The sequence below is a fragment of the Parus major genome, chromosome 7, assembly GCF_001522545.3.
Source record: "Parus major isolate Abel chromosome 7, Parus_major1.1, whole genome shotgun sequence".
NCBI lineage: Eukaryota > Metazoa > Chordata > Aves > Passeriformes > Paridae > Parus > Parus major.
In genome coordinates, this window is record NC_031776.1 from 31,777,938 (window position 1) to 31,800,469 (window position 22,532).

Genomic DNA, 22,532 nt, shown 5'->3' on the forward strand with positions numbered 1-22,532 from the left:
TTAAAGAGTACCCTGCTTGTCTATCCTGTCACTGTGGGTGGAAATTCTCTCTATACCTGCCAGGTGTTGGAAAAGGATGGCATGGTGTATGTATTTATTATTACAGCTTGTGTTTTTTGTTCTGGAGTTTTTGTTTTGTTATTCCTGGAGACTGGCTGGAGGATTGCAGTCAGTGGAGAGTGAGGAGTATAAGCTGGCACATACTTGGAATGTATTTGGGTATTTGATCAGAATGGTATTTTCTGATTTACCTTTTATAGGATGCAAAGAACTGCTTAAGGAAGTGAGTAAATAAGCAGCCTTATTCCAGTGCCAAATGGGAAGTAGATTCTGGGAATAGAACTCCCAGTGCTAGAATTAAATAGGACATCATCCCAAGGGAGGAGAAGGAGAAGGAGAGTGGCTGTCAGGGAGAGGAAGGCAGGGATTTCCACCAGAATGGGAAGAAGTCATCCATGAATATGGGTTGGGTATAACTTTCTCTAACTTTTTGTAATAAATTATTCTTGATTTTTTTAATCCAAAATGTTGGGTACACTGGTTGGTTTCAGAGGAAGGAGAACCATCCAGCTGTATCCAGGCTTCCACATTTAAATAGTTAAATTCAGTATAGAAACAACCTAAAAATCAGTGAGGAGGGAAGAGAGCAAAGCAGGACTGGACTTTATTCCTTGGGTTGACCATTTGTACTCAGTTTTATTTCCTTTCATTTCTCCAAGACAACTCTCAGAAAACTGATAGTTTTGCAAAGCTTGATGCTGAGAGGCAGATTAAGTCATGCATGAGGCTTCTTGGTAAAATAAATACTCTTATCCTTAAAACTCTAATTTTTATCTCATTCTGTCTGTCACTTCATTTGCAAGGTATCTAGAAAAGGTCTCTTTATGTGAGCATTCAGATGAATTGGATTTGCAGCACCTCATTCTAATCTTTAAATGAACATGTCAAAGGCCTTACAGGGTCTCAGAAAACATTCAGAAAATTGTCTTTTTTACTCATGTATTATCTTTCAGCCTAGAATTAAATCACACTGTTGTTTAAGCCTGTTATTCTGATGAGTTGGAATCATAAGCACTGATATTGGTCTGAATATCACTTCAGACTGATAGGTCTAAACTCACCTTCAGGATGTGCAAATCAGAATTTGAGGTTTTGAGCGCTGAAGTCTTGTGTTTGAAAAAAAAAAGTTGTGTTTTTCTTCAAATGATTAATTTTAAAGAAAATGGTGTAATATCAGAGAAAGGAAAGATTACTCATATATTGGGCATGTTTGTACAAATTCTTTTAAAATCAATTCCATGCATGGAAGCAAAGAAAAACAGACATGAAAAATAAAAACGAGGATAAAACAAACTCAGTATCTATAAAAATTAATGAAGTCTTGGTAATGCCATGGCAGAGTAAACTCAAACAAGCCTTTGCCTTTTGAAAGACTGCTTTGATATTGATTTATCTAAAGAGGCAGCCAAATTCAGCCCATAATGTAATTAAAATGCAATATCATATAATGACTCAGAGGACAGATTTAAGAGTCTTTGTTTCCCTTTCTTTTCCTTCCTCCCTCTGCCCCAAATAAAAAGGTGAGAGGAGTTAATTGAATCTAGAAATCTCTTATGATAAATGGGAATACAAAGAGAGTCAACTTTCCAAATCCATTGTCAGTATCAACTAAACTGGTACTTGGCAGGGTTTGGGATTAGCTCATTCCTGGGATAAGGATTGGAGATCCGTGGGTTCAGGCAGCTCAGGTAAATCTCTCTCCTCCTAGGCAGGGAAGAAGCTTCATGCTTTTGTTGGTGCAGAGGAATCTGAGAGCTCTGCTCAGTTTTACTGGAAGTAGGTGAAGAAAATTCCTAGGTCTGGGCACTGCATCCATAATCCAGAGATGGAAGTGCCCCAAAGGGCATGGGGATGGGGAGAGTCTCCTGTGCTTGGGTTTTACTGCCTCTGCCTGGCTCCCAGTCGCAGTGGGAGCTTTTTGGATTCCCTTTGGTATCTTTCTCTTCACTTCTGTCTAAAGGGGTCTTCTTGGCCATAAATGTGGGGATTAGATCCCAGTTTGTTACTCCAGCACTGCTGAAAATCAGCATTCAATCTAGTTTTGAAGCACCTGATTACCACTAAGAATAGTGTAATAGTCTCAACTAGCTTGCTGAATATTGGTGATTCAGATAAAACTTTTAAATGCCTTTCTCAACACAGGATTAACTTTTTGCCCTGGGAGATAAGACCCTGAAAAATCACTGGATTTTGGTGCATTCTGGAAAATTAAGGCCAGCTGGACAGAGTTACAGCCTTATTTTCTTTTTTTCTTTTTTTCTTTTTTTGCCTTTTAGTTGCCAGACCAGTGGATGGGAAGCTTTGCCAGGGTCCTGCTCCTGCCACCTCCCAGGTGTGTCACCTGCCATGCCCGGCCGAGTGTGCGGTGTCCTCATGGTCACCGTGGGGTCCCTGCCTGCCCGAGAGCTGCCAGCACCGCCATGGAGGGAGAGGTGAGCAGGGAATGGAATATTGCAAAAAGACTGCAAAAACAGGGAGCTCACATTAGACACTGGGAGCCTAATGTGTTTTCCAAAAAAAAAAATTAATCTAACACAGGGTGAGAGCTCTTGGATGTGTGTAGTGGAATCTGACCTTTAAAAGCTTTTTGCCATAATTCTTGTGAGAAGAAAAAGTAAGATTTTCCAAGCTGATTCAGGTCCTTTTATCCTGCGGTGAATTTGTGCAGGATGATCTCTTGGGCTGGCAGCTGCCAGGCTGCCCGTCTCCCATCCCCTTGGGAGTCCTGCTGCATGCCTGGATTCCAGGGCAATGTGTCAGGGTGGAGGTGCAACCCACAGCCCTGAAATCTCGACTCAGGCAGAACCAAGAGAATGTTCTCATTGTTGTGGGTTTGGTTTAAGTTCGAGGAAGAAGGATGTGCAAATGTTATTCAACCTCCCCTGGATTTTGACTGCTGTGCATGGATGTTGCTGTGACATATTGAGATTCCTCTCAGAGCCTTTCCTAAGGCTCTAAGTTGCAAAGATGGCTCTTGGAGTGCATGTCAGGCAATGGATATTATTGTTTGGAAATTATGCTCTTCTGAAAACTGCTCAAGTATGTGAAATGATTTCACACTGATCAAACGATTTCAACTGGTCAACAATTTTTGAACAAAAAGAGAAATAATAAAAAATAATAATATTTGCAAAAGCATTTAATGTTTAAATTGTTTTGAATAATTTCTTTTTGTTCATTTGAGAACTGTGGAAGTTTGATCTGTAATATTCTCTGGGATATTTTATTTGTCATTTTCTTTTCTGTTTCATGACCAAATCATTTCCATGTGGCCTCTGCTAATGATGTATATTTGCCCCCACTCCAAGTCTGTCAGAGGAAAAACCTCCATGAATTTTTTTTCCACCTCTTTTTAAAAATTCTGTGTCATTTACATAACAGAACTTGCTGAAGCATACTTATGTATTAGTTCTGCATTGTATATAGCAACATGACTTTGGTTTTGTTCAGAGGAGGTAGATTATGTAATCAGTTCTATGATTATTTTTGTAACCTTTTTCTTCCACTTTACATTTGAATCTTCCAGTTTAATAGGATGTCATTTCAAAGAGGTCTGATATGCATTATGTATCAGAAAACCTTACACCTTCATAAAACAGAATACTAATTTCTTAGTAAACTGCTCTGCTGTGTCTCAAAACAAATCCTTTCGTTAGTGGATTCCCAGGCAGAACATAGATGTCATTTATATCTTCAGTTCCTTATCTGTTCCTCTCTTTTTATCTTAATGCTGTTATAACATTAATATATGCATCACCAGTAAATTTCTATATTCTGACGTGTGTATTTCTATCTAATGTTGATAAAAGGGAAAAAGAAATGTGAAAAATGTGGGTTGCTGGAATTCTTTGCTCACTGTTAGATTTTGCATGCCTGGGCACCTGCAGCCAAGTGCTGTCCCAATCAATGCAGTCTGTAAATATTGTTTTCTTGTTTGCCTTTAAATCCCCCGGCTCCAGATGCCCCATATTGTCCTCTGGCTACCAGATTATTGTATGAATATTTCTTCTGTTGTCCAGTTAATTCAGCTCTGCTTTTTCCAGGCTTTAGGATGAGGCAGAGGCAAGTGATCGTGGATCCAGTGGGGACCCTGGCAGGCTGTCCTCATTTGGTGGAGTCTGTTCCTTGTGAAGACGCGCGGTGCCACGAGTGGGAGGTGTCAGAGGGTGCCTGTGTGACCGACCAGGGGCAGTGTGGGCCTGGGCAGCGTGTCCTGAAGGCTGTCTGCAAGAGCAGGAGAGGTGAGCTGGGCTGTGCTCTTTGTGCCTCCTAAAATGGCATTTTGTTGCAGAGCAATTGTGATTATATACAATGGCTCCTTACTGAGTTTTTTTATGAAACTTTCAGATTTTTGAGTTGACTACGTTGCTCTTGAAAGCCTGGGGCTGATAGAACCCAAGATTTTGCCTGGAGCCTTTTGTTCCATTTTATCCGAAAGGGGATGGCTCACCAGTGCAGGTTGTGTGTTGTCATTGCTGGCCTTATTACCACAAAAATGGGATATTTGTACTAAATCAGGGCTCTCACTGAGGTCAGCAGCTCTGTGGGCATTTGGAATATCAATCCAGCTCCCAGAACTACTTCCATCCTCAGTTTTTAGCCTGTGGTCTGAATAATTCTCTCACTGGGATAACACTGTTACAGTCACGAGCAGGGATGCTCGGTTGTGCTGCCAAAATTAAGACAAGACTGAGATGTAAATGAAATGATTGTACTGAGTAATCCTTCCCTTGGCAGCAGTTTGAGACCTGCAGAGTGTTCAGTGTACAAGTTGCTAATAATGAATAAGTACATTTTTATGTGACGTTTACAAACAGCCAGCAAGATGTTATTTCTTGTGTATGGATTGAACCTCAGCCAAAAGTTTCCTTTCTTGATAAGGTCACTGTTGTCAGATCTTTAGATTCAATTACATGGAGCACAATTTTGCAGTCCTTAGTCACAGTGAGACTGTGCTATCATCTCAAAAGTGGCAAAATTGTGCAACTTTAGAGCCTGATACTGTATGGGAAATGGAGAATTCCTCTTTTACCTGGTGGTGAGACCAATCACAGGAAACAATTTCAGGGCGGTAACAAGCGGTTAATTGCTAAGTGATTAATAAATATAGTCGGTTGTTTACGAGGCACTAAAACCTCTAGAAAGAAATAAATAATGGCTGCTTTGCCTGGAGAGCATGCATTCTCCTGAAATATATTTAAATCTGTGTGGTTTTCTTGTTAGTTTGTGAGAATGGGGGAAAAATGAAATCTTCAACTGTTACAAAATGACACAGCCAGAATGTCCAGGAGAGCAAAGGGCTCACGTAGAATTTTGCCTGAGTGGTCTCTGCTGATGTGTGATGATTATTGTAGGTCCAGGCCAGCAGGATGTGTGCAGATGGAGGCTGGCATTGCTGAGGAGCACCATGTACTTCACACTGTTAAAGCTGTGCCAGCATCCATCTCTCTGCACCAACTGGTGCTGGGGACAGAAAGTGTGCTCTGTGGCAGCTGCTCATTGATCTCTGATCAAACTGTTCTCTGTGGCAATCATCCTTCAGAAGCCAGGCCTTTGAAGTGTCTCTTCTTCACCCAATTGTTCAACAAGGTATTGGAAGTCTCACAATACCCTTTTCATTTCAATTATTCTGTGCGTGTTCTAGTTACAAAAAAACCCCAAAATGTTAGGATACTCTTTCCACCCTGGCAGCCTGAGGCAAGCATTGCCACTAGATGTGATCATTGTCCACTTAAAACTGAGAAGGTTCCACCAGGAAATATCCAGTTACCAGGGAGGTTAGAATCACTGAGTAGATTAATGCTACTCAGAAGACTTTCTGAAGTCTTGATTGAGTATGAGAGGTCTGGAAGAGTCCCTAAAGTTGAAATTGGAAAAGGAGTCAAATTGTTTCTCCTTCTCTCAATATACTAATATAGTTGCTTTGTTTACCTTATTTATTTCCTTCTGGAATGTTCTCTTACCTGGACTTCCTTTGCAAGAAGTAGTCTGCTTTTTTTTGGGTAAAAATTGGAGTAAGTGTCAGCTTTGCTTAATGTGTTTTACCTGGAATAGCTGGTTAGTTGGCAGTAGGAGGTCAGAAGGGAGTTATATTCAATGGAGATGTGTCATTTACAGGTGAAATAGCATAAGGCCTGTGTCCATGCTTAGCATTGTACACATGTTCAGTATTCTGTGCAAGCAGTGGCCCTGCTGAAAGCTGGATTGTGTGCTGCTATTTTCATTTACTTAAGTGTCTTTTGTAGAATTCTGCTCTAAAATCCAGTGATTTATCCAGTCATTCTGTCATCCATGCTTGGCATTATTGCTCAGTATTCCTACTGAATGCCTGAAGGCACAAAAAAAATAATTTTTTTGTGCCCTGTTAAATTCCAAAATCCAGTATCATCATCTTAACAGTTAATTTGGGCTGGAGTGTGTTGATTAGGGTACTTTGGGTTGTCTCTGTACCCCTGCTGGCAAGACACCTTCATTTTCATGTAAATGCCAGGCTTTGTGACATGGTGCTCACTTCTCTTCAGGAGCAGCTTCTGTGCTGTTGGTGTGAGCTGTGCTGCAGAAGAGTTTGCCATCAGCTTCATGTCCTTTGCTGCCTTCTGCATCCTCAGTGCTGAAGTGGTGTCCTTTGCCGCCTGTGCTCGGCTGTGTGGCACTGGGCTCTCCATGGCTCAGACACAGGAGCCTTTTCCACGTGGAGTCTGTCTGTTCACTTGCCAAAAAGGAGCTTTTGGTCACCACATTTTCTTCTCCCATGTACTGTCCGTGGTGCCAGCCCATGCCATGAGAGAGGTGAGCAGGAGGCAGGGGTTAAAGAACCTCTTTCTCCAGCTGAAGCTTCATCTTTGAATCACTTGTCCATTCTTTCCATGTTAAAGAGCCATGTTAAAGCCACCATCCTTTCTGGTGAGATTGTTACACTGGCCCTGATAACAAACTGCTGCTGGCCTGAGCTGGACCTTGGGATTTGGGAGTGAGTCACAGATGGGTCAAGCTCTGATTTGTGGGGTTTCTCTGAAGGCTGCCCTGTCAAAACAACATCTGTGTGTGAGGGCTTGCATGAACTTCAATGATCTAACACTTGTGCTCAGCCTACAGGTACAGAATTTGTTTCTTAAATAGGTCAATTTGTAATAATTAAGTGGTTCCACAGAGCACGTACTGTTTTATGTAGTATCTGGAGTTTGTAATTTGTGATTTGCAGCACTTTAGCACAGATGAGGAGTAATGAGAAGACAATAGTAATCTCATTACTTTGTCATTATTAGGTGTCTGCTCCCACCTAGGAGTGTCTCTAATCTCTGTTAATAAGTTACTGAACATGTGCAAGATACTCTGTGTCTGGTCCATATCCCTTGAGTGCTTCTCTTCTGTATCAACAAAAGACAGTAGTGTGATAAGTCAAATTAAATTAAATAATGTGTAGAAACACAATGTGAAATGATGCATGGAATAAAGAAAGAGTTCTTTTGTATGCTTCTTCTAAATAAAATTTTTCAGGATGGTGGTTTTTTATTTAGCTGGTGAAGGTCAATGGATATGTTTGAGAAAGTCTGTGAAGCCAGAAGAACAGTATAGGAAAATTGATGATTGTACTAAAAAATGGATTGTGTAAGTGTGTCATTGGCTACACTGATCTATAATTCAGTTAAAAGAATTCATTTGAAAGCTCTTTTTTTATGTTTTTGGACACCTCAGGAATTATTTGTGATTTTTCTCAGAGTGGTAGTTTTTGGTTGTTCAGCAAGGGATTGAATAATTGCTTTTGTAGTGTATTCTTGGGCAGATAGCTGCAAGTGTCTGACATTTGATTTTGGGCAGCCTTGATTAGCACCAACAAACATTATTGTGCATTGACTAGATGAAAAGAACTCCCTGTAAACTTTCCAATTCACAAAACATGAACATGGTCATAACTTCATAATTTTCAAATGCAGTTGTGCAGTAGCCAGAGTGTACTGTGCTTCATTTTTTGAAGAGAATGACCAAAATCATCTTTCGTGTTCTTGGCTTCTTTTGTCTTTTTAAGTGGTACAAGCACTTTGAGTGTGGTGAGTCAGGGGACATTCAGACAGCAAAGCTTGGCTCAGGGTCAGCAGGTAGAACTTCAGTCCAGTCAGGAGTACTTGTCCTTCAGAGGTAATTTCACAGTTGTTTGATTTAGGTGCTGCAAAATATATAAACATGTTGGGTTCAGTCTGATGAAGGAATTTGGGCCCCTATTTTATTGTAATTTTCCCATATCTATTTTAGGCTGCACTGATAATAGAAAATGAGATTGAAACAAGACAAATGTTGAGCCAGACCTTGTTTAGAAATGCCCGTTGTGCAGCTTGTGCAGAGTAGTCATTATGGTAAGGAGTACAACCTGAGAACATACGTAAAAGCAACTATAACAATAAACTCATGAAATAACAAGTATGACTCATAAAAGTAACAATTCATTTTCCAAGCATTTTATCAATGTTTCTGACAATGCCATAAGCGAATTTTTGCCTATTAGCAGTGCTCTTGAGTAGATCGTAAAATGTTATTATTCAGAATCATACCCACAAGTCATCAATCTATTTTGCTGCAATTCCCATGTCATCATTTATTAATTTGCTTCTGCTTGTTCAGATTCCTGCAGAAGAACTATTAGTAGAAGAGGATTTCTCTGTGACAGCGAACAGAAGAGTGTCTAAGTAATCAAATATATGAAATAAGTCATACCCAAAGGCTTAATTGTTTTAATCAGAAAATTACTAGATCAACAACAGGGATTAATGCAAAGGTCATGTGATTTTGCTGGATTCAGCGGCTCTTCTACTCTACTCCCTGTTAACAAATCTAAGCACAGCTCAAAAGCTGCTGAGTATTTGCTGAGTATTTGCCTCCCTGTACTGTTAGCTTGGGTGTCCACGTTTTCCTTGGTTTGTGGCACTTAAAATTCGTAGAATCAGAGAATGGTTTGAGTTGGAAGGGACTTTAAGGATCATCTCATTCAATCCCCCCTGCCATGGGTAGAGGGTACTCAGGTACAAAGGTACTCAGAGCCCCATCCAACCTAGCAATCCAAACTTGTTATAAGGGGTGTCTTCAATATAAGGGCAGTATTTACAACAGTGCTGAGTAGCTTCTCTGTTCCTTATGCATGCACAGTTGAGGCAGTGCCAGGCAGATGCAGGTGCTGAGCCAGAGGAACAGAGTCCAGAGGGGCCCAGGATGCTGCTGACTCTGTCCCCCTGTAGCACCCTAAGGACTGGTCCTGGCACGTGCCACAAAAATCCATCCTCAGCACCTTCTGCCTCACCTGGAGCTCTGAGGCACCCTGGGGGTGTCTGTGCATCCTTCCCAGCCTCAGCTGATCAATGAATCACACCTGGCAGGTCTCAGGACTCAGGGCTGGTGGGGGGTGAACCTCCCTGCAATGGACCATCTGCCAGTGGGGAAGGAGTAAAACACTTAGGGTGTTTTATTCTTATAAATCTTATAGCCTAGGAATAAGCTATAATCTTACAAATTATATATATAAATTATATCATATTATATATATTATAAAAATAATATATATATTTATTTATAATCTTATAAATTCTTATAGCTTAGTAATAAAACAGTCCTGCCGTTGGGTTCTGGCAGTACTGCTGAGAGGAACTTCAGCACAGCAGTTTTGTTTTATTTTCCTGTGCCATATCTTTGGTTCTAGGCAGTTGGAATCTAGAACCTGGCACTTGCCAAGAAGATAAGAGGATTTTTGTTTTTCAGTGTTAATAAGTTCACTGAAAAAGTATGTTTGGGTTTAAATACATCTCTTTCCAAGTTTCTGTTCCATCTGGCAGTTTTATTTGTAAAACTGGGGAATAGTATTTCATAGAGAATATGTTTTCTTTCAGCATTTTTTAGACTAAATGATTAATGTTTTGGGTTTGTTTTTTTTTTTTGGTAAATGAACTAGTCTTAAAATTAAAAATTCAAAGTATTTTTAAGAGGTTGTTAGCAAAAGCAAAATATTCCTTTCAGATTAAACAACACTTTGTGTTACCTTGAAATGACTTTTTTCCTAATTCCTCCCCCAGTCTCTCTTCAATTCTACTTTAAACATAATTTTTTTTTTCCTCTTCCCTTTCCTATTTTTTCCTCCTTATTTTTTTTTTGCTTCAGTGCTCAAACAGAAATCCGTTATTCACACAACTCAATTTCCAGAGCAGACACTGAAATCCTGTTTGAATTGAAGCGAGGAGTAAAGGGAAATAAGGTAATCAAAGCAGTGTTAGTTTAAGATCCAATATTACATTCTGCCAGGGGTTGACAGTGAAGCTCTGCACTTGGAGAAGCTGAGCACTCTTTTGGGGTAGGATATCAACAGTGGTGTGCTCAGCTTGCCCGTCTGTGCTTCCAGGTCATTCCCAGTGTGTCCTGTGGTCCCAAGATCATCTGTGATCCCTGTTCTGCACTGTGCAGGGCATCCCGAGGGGCTGGGACATCCCGAGGGACAGGGGCATCCCGAGGGGCTGGGACATCCCGAGGGGCAGGAGCATCCCGAGGGGCTGGGACATCCCGAGGGACAGGGGCATCCCGAGGGACAGGGGCATCCCGAGGGGCTGGGACATCCCGAGGGGCTGGAGCATCCCTAGGGACAGGGACATCCCGAGGGGCTGGAGCATCCCGAGGGGCAGGGGCATCCCGAGGGGCTGGGACATCCCGAGGGGCAGGGGCATCCCGAGGGACAGGGGCATCCCGAGGGGCAGGGACATCCCGAGGGGCAGGGACATCCCGAGGGGCAGGGACATTCCGAGGGGCAGGGACATTCCGAGGGGCAGGGACATCCCGAGGGGCTGGAGCATCCCGAGGGGCTGGAGCATCCCCACTGAATCCTGCAGGAGGGAGGGGCTGCAAGGGCACAGGACAGCTACTTCTCTTCCTCCTTCAAGGCATGAGGGAAGCAGCAACCCGACCAGTCCTGTTTTAACACGAGTCATAGAATCACTTAGGTAGGAAAAGATCTCTTAGAGTCCAATCTCAGCAAAGCCAAGTTCTTCTCTGGGTAGAGTTCATGATTTTTAATTTTGCAGTGGATCAATGATATAAAATTTGCAGATTCTGTTTAATTTCTCAGAGAAAATATATTTACCATATTCAATTTACTGAAAATAAGTTTGAAGTAAGTTCTTTGCTCTTAGTTCCTGAGTGTATCTCACCATATCCTGTCACTGAAGCTGCTGATCCCAAACCAGTGTGTTTTCCTTACTTTTAAAAACACAGATTCAAAAAGGCAACATGCAAAGCTTTCTAGCAATTAGGTAAGATCCATATTTCTCATTTAGCAGCCATGGAAGAAGAAGGATGTTGCAGTGTATATATGAAGGATGTAGCAGAGCTGAGTATTACAAGCGTTTGAGGAGTCCTGAAGCATGATATGTGAGTTGTTCAGTAAATTTGGGACCTGTGTTGTTGTACTCATAAAGATTGATGTTCTTTTCGAGCAGGCTGGTTGTTAACGAGCCAGGTGGAGTGGTTTTAGTTACCTCCATCAAGCCTTACCACCCAGCAGCTGGTAGCATGCCAAATATTTGATGTCTCCTGCTGGAAACATTTAAAAAATCAAAATGCAGATTGCGCTGTGCTCTAGGACTGGTGCACAAGCAATGTGAGGACAGACACTGCCGTGTTCAGGAGAATTTACTGTCTTTGAATCCTCTTCTGAAATTGATGTCTGCAAAAGAAGCAGATCAGCTTCAGGTTAATTTTAAGGTAAGCTGCTGGAAAGTTAGAGCTTTCTCTGCTTAGTCACACTTTAACAGTTTTACTTCATTCAAGATTATTGCAAACATGTGGCCCACCAGCCAAGGAAGACAGAAATGGAAAAAAGAGTCATTGTTTCTTGTAGTAGCTATGTGTGTGTAAATAACTGTCTTGCACTCAGGAATATTTCTGTAAAGTACAGGTTGAAATATCAGTACTGGACAGGTGGAAGGTTGTAGGCTGGAATTTTGAGGTTAAACACAAGCCTACTCTGATTTACTTCCTTTATCTTTGAATGTTGTATGTTTTCCAGCTAAGCTGTGGCTATGCTTTTTCAAATGCTGGTGGTGTGTCTTGTGTCAGTCGCCCAGAAGGCAGCTGCAGTTGGTATCCAGTGGTGATTTTAGCTCCCCATATTCAGCTGATGGAGATGCAGTGGAGTTTATCAGTAATAAAGCCAGCTTTCATCCATCCTGTGCTGTCAGTATAAGGTAGTACAGCCACCTGTGAACTTATTTTTTTTCTGTGTCAGCCAAGTGTGAGCTTGTGGTCAGTGCAGAATGCCCTCAAATGAATTGGTATGCAAAACCACGATTCCTTTCCGTATCTAGTGCTCCCTTTTGATACCCTCTGTCTCCAAAAGATGTTTTACAAGACTTCAGAGCAGTGCTAAAATGGTGAGGGCAAAGGCTGCTTCTTCCCTATGGCCATTTCAGCAGAGAGGGGATGGATTTTCAAATACCCAGCTCCCACTTGCACTGTGAGAGGGAGCAACAGGTGCTGATGTTTGTGAAAAATTAACCTGAGCTTCAAACACTTGTAGGTTAGGAACAAAGGCTCCAGGTAGCCCTTTCAGAAATGGGAGCTAGAACATTAAGAAAAATATAAGCATCAGTTAATATGGCAAGATCTGTATTGCCCTTTGTGTTTTAAATGTTAAGGAATAAGTTTGACCTGCGTTGATCTGAGCTTGTGGTAAAGGTTACCTAAAGAGCAGGGGGGTGTGTGTGACCTGTGGGTCTGTTACTTTGGTGCAAGTGCTCTGAAGAAGCTTCATGTAAGGATTAGCATTTATAGATCAGGCTAGTGCATATATATAGTTTTAAAATTTTTTTTGTAAGCTGCTTTTAATGTCTAGGAAGCCTTTATTGAGTTTGATGCTTTATAACCTTCTGATGATGAGGCTGAAATAAGTCTCTTTTTTTTTTTTAATTTTGTAATTGCTGAAGTACAGAAGTACAGCTAATTTTTTAAGTCTGGAAAATAAATAGTATAATAGTTCTATTTTGTTTTATCCCTATTGTAGACAAAAAACCCAAGTTGTTTCAGTACAGAAGTAGAGAAATACCTCTAAGTACCAACAGGAATTCCTGTTTTCTCAGTGAAATGAAGCATAAAATACCTGCTTGGCTGTTTTCTTTAAACTAAACAGAACTTCACATACATGTAATTCATATTCTTTTTGGAGGTTTGTTGTGTTTCTTAGGGAACTCTGATTCAGAGGAAGATAGGAGCAAAATAGGATTGTTTTAGAACTGTGTTAAAAAGGTAGGTCGATAACAAGTTCTGAAATTTACTAAGTGGATGAAAGAGGAAGGAAGTTGGAAGGATCCGTTTGAAAAGTATTACTAATGACAAAATTCTGCATCTGTGATGCAAATGTGGCTGAAGGTACCTGGAGGAGCAGTGGAAGTTGTGACAGTGAGGTTTCATCTCATGCATAAGAGTTCTGTTTTCTTGGATTAAGTGGGTTCCGAAGGGAGTTAAGGATTTCATGGCTTTCCTACTGAAGGGTTTCTTGTATGTAGGTATGAGAGATGGAATACCACACTCCTTGACCATGATTTAGTAACATTTGTATTAAGGCTTTAAAACTCACAGCTTCTTGGGAAATAAAAGTAATGGGGATGCTTTATGTTATCTTTTTACCCTCCATATCCCAGGTGGAGTCTCCAAGGCATTTTGCTTACATTAATAAAATGTTTCAAATTTTTCTGGTTAGCTGGTGGATAAACTGTACAATGGTAAATTCTGATTTTCTTAGGTTGCCAGGCTGAATCAAGCCAGAAAGTAATATTTGGCATGTGTGATATTTTTCAAATTATCAATATATTGAGAGAAAATTGCCAAATTCACATTTCAAAGTAATTTTAGCCAAGAATTTTTTTTTTCCTAAGAGAAATAGTCAGAACAGTATAAAAGGCTTAAATTCAACAGGAGATTATTAGGCTAAAGAAGTGATTGGCTGTGTTTTATGGCAGTCTGTGTATGAGGTTTAGTGGCATGGAGTGCAAATCACATGATATGTGACTCTCATTTTCTTCTCATGGAAGAGAAATAATGTTTCACAATAAGCCAGTTAAGTTCTGTATGAAGTAGAAATAAACTAAACTTGATTCTGCAGACAGGAGACTGGTAGTGAATATCTGTAAGAAGTGAGGGTGTGGGGCTGCCCTGCGGCTCGGTCTGCAGGAGGGACTGTGGTGAGGGAGAGGAGGGATGTGAGGAGCCAGGGTAGGAGGAAGGGCTGGGAGCAGCCAGGAGGTCTCAGAGCTCCCTGTGCCTCGGGCAGGAGCTGCACCCTGGGTCTGGCTCTGTGCTGTGCTCTGGGTGTCAGCACCAACCTTCTCCGAGGCTTAAATAAGGGAACAATTGCGGTAACTTCAATAGACAGCTTCTCACATTGATCTCTGACCGCAGCCCTTGAGTGGAGGGAAAAAAGCAGGGCTTTTTTTGTGTAATTTAATCCTTCCCTGCTGGGTGGCCCTACAGAAAGCTTTTTCTGTAGCTGAAATTCCTTCAGTGCTGGACAGGAGTGATTGTGAGAGCCACCTTTGTACAGTAGTTCTGAAGGCTGTTGAGTGGAAATGAAAGATAAGTCTTGTACTTTCTTTGAGTTTCTTTCTATCAAGCTGTTTATGAAGTAGAGCTGATTTAAAAACAATTTAGTCACTTGTTTTGAGGTTAATGGATGCTGGAGGGGAAGGCTCCCCCTGTAAAATAAGAAGTTTTAACAAACTTTTAATTAAGAATTTGGAACATGGAAATTTTGGGGTAGTTCTGCACTACTGAGATTGGCTCTGGGGCATATTGGTTGGTCAGGTTTTTAAAGTAAATCTTCCTCTTAATTCTAATTAAGTACTGTAATGCCAGTACTCTTCATTAGGCAGCAATTTGTGATTAGTCAGGTGGTAGTAATGGAAGGAGAAAAACGTGTAATGAAGTAGTAGAGAAGTTGGAGAGCAGGGAAAATGGCTGTAAGATGTGGCTCCTAAATACTTTTCAGCATTCTCTGTTGGCAGATTTCCCAGTGAATTCTGTGAGTTTTGAGGCACAGGATTCAGTCCTCACATAGATCCTGCCTCGTGTGGAAACGCAAGTTCAGAGGACCTCAATTACACAACCTCAGCTCTGAAGTTGTGACAAGAAATGATGCTAGGAACAGCTATAAAGAGGGAAAACTCCTAATTCCTCCCAAACTTTGAAGCCAAGCTATTATTTTAAGTGTAGATTACATTATTGAATTGTTTATCTGTGAATTAAATCTCACATTTAGTAAATGGGAGCTTTTGTGAAGTGCTGGAGTGAATGTGAATTAGTGAGTTGAGAAAGATTAGCTCTGTGAGGAGATTGAGAACAATTTAAAATTCCATTGTACGGTGTTTTTCTTTCTGTCTGCATGAAGTACGGCTGTAATTGCCTCAAATTAGGTACTACCTTTGTTGAGGAGAGTTAAACAAGTAACAGGATAAGATATTTCATGGTTCCTTTCTAAATAAACAGCTTGTTCTGTTTGTATCTTTAGGCAGCTTGCAAATGTCAGAGCCAAGTTTGTGGCGAGAACATATGTATATGAGGTGGAGTTTCCTTAGAAAATGAATCATCCTGGATTGTTGGGATGCATTTTACAATTTGAAGCCTGGTTTTTCCCCTACTGTATGCTTTTAGTGTCGCCTTTTGTCATGATTCTTAAAATAGATGTTTTATTAAAAATTTCTGTGGAGGTAGGACTGTAAGCATGAGTTTGCCCAGCTCCTTTTTGACAGCTGAGGTTTATATTTTGCAATCAACTGCCTGATGTTGTTGTTACCAGTGAACCCTCACATTGACCTTGTAAATATCAAGACCAGAAAGAGAAAAAATTGATAAAAATTAGCCAACACACCCACATGGACTGAGGCAGTAGCACACAGACAACTCTGCTTTTTCCTTTCATGTTCCTGAGAAGGAAAAAATAATCCCAAAAAGTTCTTGGGTTAGTCCTGTGGCCAGTGTTGTCCATGGGGATTCAGGCACTGCATCTGGAATAAGATGGTTGTAAAGTGACTTTCCTGGAAGGAGGGAGAATCCTTATCTGCTGTTAGCAAGTGAGCAGGGAATTTGCTGGGTCTGGGTGAGCCCAGGGTGCCTTTCTGGAGGGACAAAGTCGCTTCCCAGCTGGTGTGAGGTTCACCTGGCCCCTTTCCACATCTCCTCTGGTGCTGCACCTAGGCCTGTCCCTGATCTGGGGGTTATTTCCATCCCTTACTGGCAAATGTGGTTGTGACATAAACCATGTCACACCATGTCAAACCATTCAGTACATCATTTGGTATGGAAAATGCAGAACTGGGAAGTCCTCATGAACTTAATTAGTGTTGAGCAGTTCTGTAGAAAAGGCTCCCTAAGTGCTTGAAGCAGGTGGGCCTTGGCTGCCCATAGTATATTGTAAAAACCAAGATGATCCTGTAGGTTCAAATTCAGTTTTTCATTGCCAGATGCAGAATTCCCATCACTGCCCTGATTTCAGTGGATTTCCCAAATTTAATACCAAGTCAGCACTGTTGTACACTCACAGCTGTGTCAAAGGGGACTAGAGCCAGGAGGGTGTTTTGTTCTATTTCATGGTGTTTGCAAATAAAGCTGAGTGGTTTGGTAACTCTCTTGGAAACTCTGAGACTCTGAGCTGGGCAGAGTGCTCCCTGGGCATGCATAGATCTAAGGATAGCACTTTCTTGCCTATCAATAAGTATCTTAAGGCCTTTACTTTTAATGCTATATATGACTAAAGTCCCAGGGAAATAATTCCACTACCGCTGTTCATTTATATCATTGGAGTCTGAATTAATTCGGCCTAGGCTAGGTTTTCTAATACATTATTTATTTAGGTCTTCAAAATGTCTGTGGTGCTGCATGTGGTTGACAGAGCATGTTCTTGTTTGTTAATATTATATGGCATCCTGTTTTCCCAAGATGCTTCAATAAATGCATGTCTTTGAATAAAGCTGGAATTTTAAGAGGCATTTTTTTCCCCTTGTGTTGTAACTGTAGCATCCCAGATTCTTAGCTCTGATGTCTCTTCTCTACAACCACCTATTTTAAATAGTTCTGGAAAGATCTTCACTTCTTTACTGTTTGTTGTTGGGTATTTATTTTCTTTTTTTTTTCTTTTTCTTTTTTTAAAATTCTTGTTTGTTGTTACTGATAGGTAAGGCTTTATAAAGCCTTACCTATTGGCAACAGTTTATGTCTTGATTCTAAATACCTAGCCCAACTTCCCCCACTTCCCTCAGGCACTAGAAGTGTATAAATACCCTTAAATTCAATTAAAAAATCACTGACATGAAGGGTGGAACGCTGAGCTCATATTTTCTGACAGCCCACAAAACTTACAAATCAAAAGACACGAGTGCCATGTAAGTGGGAGTGAAACAAATGGAATACAATACTTGGAAATGAATGAGTCCTGTGAATGAACATTGGCATGTACATCCCCGGCCCCATATGAAGATTAAAGTGAGTTGTCTGCTCTAAAATTGCATAATTGCTTCTGTGACTGATTTGGTGCTGCTCCATAATAAGTTGTGAACACTGTATGCTGACCTGGTTAATGGGATGTTTACTAAATGGATATATTTGTGTAGTTTAATAGGAGGATGCTTGGAAAAATTAGCAGGATGAAAAAGAATGGCTGGAGAGAGTAATTTTTCAGCAAGTGCTGGAGCTGTGAAGAGGAAGGCTGCCTTGCCATTGCCATTTGGGGGGCTTGGAGGGGGAGGTTGGATGGGGCTGGATCCCTGACTTCGTGGAGCATCCTTGTTCTGAATTCCTGTGGGAGTGGCTGCTCCAGGCATGGGTACCCAGGGTGTGCCCCCCTGCTGCTGCCAGGTGGGGATGTGTGCCCGTGGGAGCAGCCTCATCCTGCTGCCCTAACAGCTTCATTTGCTAAACTATCTTTCTTGAATTTAGCTATTTTAAGTACTATGGACTAAGATAATTATTTCATGAAGTAATATTATCTGCAAATTAACCTTGGATCTCTGAGGAGGTTCAGAAAGAGGGAGATAAGGAGTTTTATCACAAATTGCAGACTTACTGGGTTTAACGTAAAGGCCGTGGCAAGTAATACATTTAAACTGCATTTAAGTAGTAAAGACCAGAATATCAAAGTCTAAAAGCAATAAACATTAAATTATTCAGAAAGTTTTTATATTTTCTTTCTAGTTTATATGTTCTTTTCACACACTGTCATTTAATGAGGTTATATTCTGATTAAAGTAGAAAAATAAAAAAGTAAAATGTTTTATTTCAGTAGATAAAAATGTGGCTTTTAAAATATATCAGCCTGCCCTGTGTAGTCTGAGCTGACTGTACAATTTTGCCTTTGTTCAGCATGGTTGCTAACTAACGGATTTTGGGGGGAAAAGTCCCCCTTGTATAGAGTTTCAATTGAAATCCATATTTTAATTTTAAGTGACAACTAATACATTTACTGTAATCCCTTTCAAATACTCTCTGGCAGGGTTCCCAGACATATATTTTTGAAGGTTAAATGGTTTAGGATTTATGTACAGTATGATGTAGGTGTACTGGCTTTGAGTGGCAAGGTTTTGGTAGCAAGTGAGCTACAGGGGTGGCTTCTGGAAGAGAAAACGAGGATTAAAGTGAAGCCTGGAGGTGAGAGAAGGTCTTTTAAGATTTGGGTTTATTTCTCATTATCTTGGTAATTAAAGTGATCTCCCTGTGGAGTTTGTTTTGCCTGTAACTGGTGAGTGATCCCTTCCTGCCCTCAATTCACCTCACGAACCTTCCATGATACTCCATGATAATCTCTCCCCCTGCCCAGCTGAGGAGGGCAGGGCCAGAGGCTTTGGTGGGCACCTGGTGCCCAGCCAGGGTCAGCCCACCACAGTAAGAAAGTCTGAATGAGGTACTGGGTTTATAGGGCCCCTTCATTGCCAGACACCAGTTTGTGGCTCAGAAACACCACGGCTGCAGCAGCAAAAGTTCTGCTGGTTAATGACCTGTATTTCTGAGGAGCCCAGGGTGAGGTGCTGGGCTGAAAAACTGCTTTTTGCTGGTTGCAGAGCTCTCTTGTGTATCATTACACAGGGCTGATTCAGGTAGTGTGAATGTACCTTTCTGGCAGCTGAGTTTTGACTGTCCAGAAACACTTTTTTTTATTTTTTATTTTTTTTTTATTAGGTTGAAATTGGCATGAATAAGCAGCAGTAATTAAAATAATATTCCACAAGGTTTGCATTTTAGTATGGCAGTGTGATTAAAATTGGCCCTGCCTTTCCTCTCCCTCGGGAACCATTGTGTGCTCCATGGCTAATGAAGTGGAATGAGCACTGTGATCAATATTTATGGTGTCTCTCTGGGCACCTGCAGTTCTTTCAACCCTTCTTGCACTGTAAAGCTGGAATGGAGGTTCCTGACTCGAGCTCTTGGTGGCTCAACTTCATCTTGCTGAGAAGGCTGCAGAGACTGTTCCTGGTAGTGTTTCTCCTGAGGGTCACATTCCACCTGCACAGATTGGCTAGTTCTCATTATTGATTGATAGAAGTAGGAACTTGATTTTCTTAGAGATGTGCCTTCAGGTCTTCCAGCCATCCTTTGGTGTTTGGGCTCTCCCTGTGTTGGGAACAACCACCCTTGGGGTACCATATCTTGCAACTGAACACACAAAAAGGACAACATTTACGGATTATTTCAGCAGGGTTTATAGACTTCTGCCCTGTGGCTTTTCTTTTTTTTGTTCACACTCCACTCTGCACTACAGGTTCTGTAACTGCTGGGGACAGTGTTTATTTAATTCCAACACAAAGCTGTGGAGTATCTACTCTGCACTTTTGTATCATGCCAGTTTGGGAGCTGCTCCCAGCTGTGCCAAAATATTTTTCTGCAGCTGCTTATGAACTCCACAGACTATTTTCTGTCCAAATTGGCCCTGAACTACTTTATTCTCTTGTTTCTTGACCCCTTCAAGGCTTTTCCAAAATAGTAATATCTCTGAACTCTTGGTGGGTTGGTTTGTTGCAAATTTTGCCCAATGCCTGGCAGTGACAGCAGCTGGAGGCAGTCCAGTGTAATTAGTAAGTATTTTGGAGACTTTGCCTTGGCAACCCTATTAAATATGTGCAGTGAAAGCGGGATTAGTATGTAGCCTCATCTCTTTTTTTTTTCTCATTAGGGCATCTCTATGATCTGCAAGCTTATTTAATTGGAAATTAGCCATTCTTATTAACACAGGAGATAGCCCTTGGTCCAAATCCTGACACTGGATAAATGTATATAGTTTCCACTAAGGAGAAAGAAATGCATCCATATACTCCAGGGTGGAAATTTGCCCTTTTGTGTCCAGTGCAGTTCTCCTGGAAGAGAATTTCATTTTCTAGTAAAGGCAATAAATTTTCACTGCTCAGATAAGTGACTACAGAGGTTCATCATCAGGATTTGAAGAAATAAGCCTCCTAAGAAGATGGATGATGACAAGGGGAGTAAGAGTTGTTATCCAATCATTTGTCATGGTCCAGAACATTAAGATGTATTGGTAAGACCCCAAAGGTGTGTAGAACTTCCTTTTTTCCAGTGTGTAATAAGTTATCCTGTGCAGTCAGCCAGTATTGTGCTGTCTGAAAACTCATTCTGTTTGCATCTCTTTGTATACACAGCACACAAGTGTTAAAATCCTCTGTATTGCTGGCAAGTATTCTACACATGATCCAGATGTAGCCCCACAACTACTGAAGAGAGAGGCTGATTTCCTGGGTCCTCTCTTTCCTGCCCTTCTCTCTCTCCTCCATCCCACTCCAGTTGTTAACATTTCTGCCTTGCCTCTTTTGCTGTGAGCGTTCTGCTCTGGGCTTTCTCCAGAGACTTTTCCCTCTGTCTGATTTCCTGTGGTTCCCTGCTCTGCAGCCCTTGCCTTCTAGTTCTTCCCTCGTCTCAAAGCTTCAAAACCACAGGGCAGCCATGGGGGACTGTGTCAGCTAGTGAAAAACCAGATTAAACATTCATGGCTGTAGGAGTTCTTGTTAGCATATATGTATTAATTCAACATTTCCTGCTGGTTTTCAATATGTTGGGCGGTTGTGTTGCCAGTGAGGTGACTTAAAGTCCTTAATGGAATACGTTCCAACTAACTGCTTGAGACCAGGTAAAAACTTTGCTCTGCTTACTTGGTTTCAGAGAAAAATCTTTCTCCTTACTTTGTAAAAGTGAGTATTCCTCTCTAAACCAGACTTGGTTGAGACCCCATTTCTGAGAAGTTTGTTGAATTCTGGCTCTGTAGCTGGGATAGCTGATGCTGAAAGTTCACCTTCATGTAGGAGAGACACACCATCATAGTTTGCTGTGGTGAACTGCTCTTTGCATTGCTCTTTGGTGTTGGGAATTCATGTAAAGGTGAGTTTTGACTTGTCTGGGTTTGCCATGGCACAGAACGGCTCAGTGGGTTAAATTTGATCTGAAATTGAGGATTGGTACTGTCTGCCTCAGAGAACCCCATGAGTTTGGGAGCCCTTTGCATGCATTTCTGGAAGCGTGTCTTCAGGTCCTGCAGGCAACCTGCAAACTGGCTGTGGTGGGGAGACCTGTTCCTGTGGATTCAGATGTCAGACACGTGGCTGTGTTTCCCAGGAAGCAAAATGGAATTCTTCTGAGTCCCAGCCATGTAATTACAGCTATAATAATAGCTATCATTTTTGATGCCTCAGTGCCAAACATAAAGGTTGTTGTTTCTGTTAATGTTTTCAGAGGACTCTGTTCTGCTGCTTTTTCTCTTTTTGTGCCTTATCTGTGAGTGAACAATTACCTGGAATGTGATGAGGACATGGTATGCAGAAAGTCACCCCCTTGTCTCTTTTGCTGATGACTCCGAGGAGTGTGTGAGCGCTGCTATCTCAGCTGCTAATCGATGGAGCTGGAGCTAATGTGCGCACTGACCTTTGCGAGGAGAAAGGAGCTCGTGCCAATATTGCACTTGCAGTTTGAGTCAGCTTTTACACTTTGCCATCTACTTGACTGCAGGAGCTCCTCCCTCACCTGGATTGCTGGATCAGTTGTTGTTCTGTCCACCAAGATAAGAGATGCCCCAAATTTCTCTTGTGTGTTAGTCCTGATGTTTTTCTTGGCTGGGTATTGTTGTTTTATGGGTGACCCCTAATCCTCCTGGTCCAAATTCCTTTTGTGCTTTGTTATGTTCAAAGTGATCCTGCATAGCTGTACGCTTCACAGTTTGGGAAAGTCAGTGGGATTTTTACTGCTGGAATTGTACACAATTTACAGCAGCCCATGAGAGACCAAAGGTTATTCTGTAGCATTTCCCCTCTCTGCATTTTTATAGTGCTTAGGACTCTGATGGATGGAGCTCTCAATTATTTAGCATCTATCAAATTTTTGCTTACAACACCAAAACAAACACTAGTATTACATAATTTTTTTCTGAATATATAAGATATAATTCTGCTACAGTAATTTGCAAATGT

At 41.3% G+C, this 22,532-nt stretch overlaps 1 protein-coding gene across 1 annotated transcript in view; it reads left to right on the forward strand.

Moving 5' to 3' along the window:
• The window catches only part of THSD7B (thrombospondin type 1 domain containing 7B), a 297,251-nt gene that overhangs the window by 129,891 nt on the left and 144,828 nt on the right, over window positions 1-22,532 (forward strand). Inside the window, exons 7-8 of the mRNA XM_015635401.2 lie at window positions 2,337-2,492; window positions 4,104-4,301. Of these exons, the coding sequence (XP_015490887.1) occupies window positions 2,337-2,492; window positions 4,104-4,301 (354 nt within the window). The remainder of the gene's footprint in view (window positions 1-2,336; window positions 2,493-4,103; window positions 4,302-22,532) is intronic.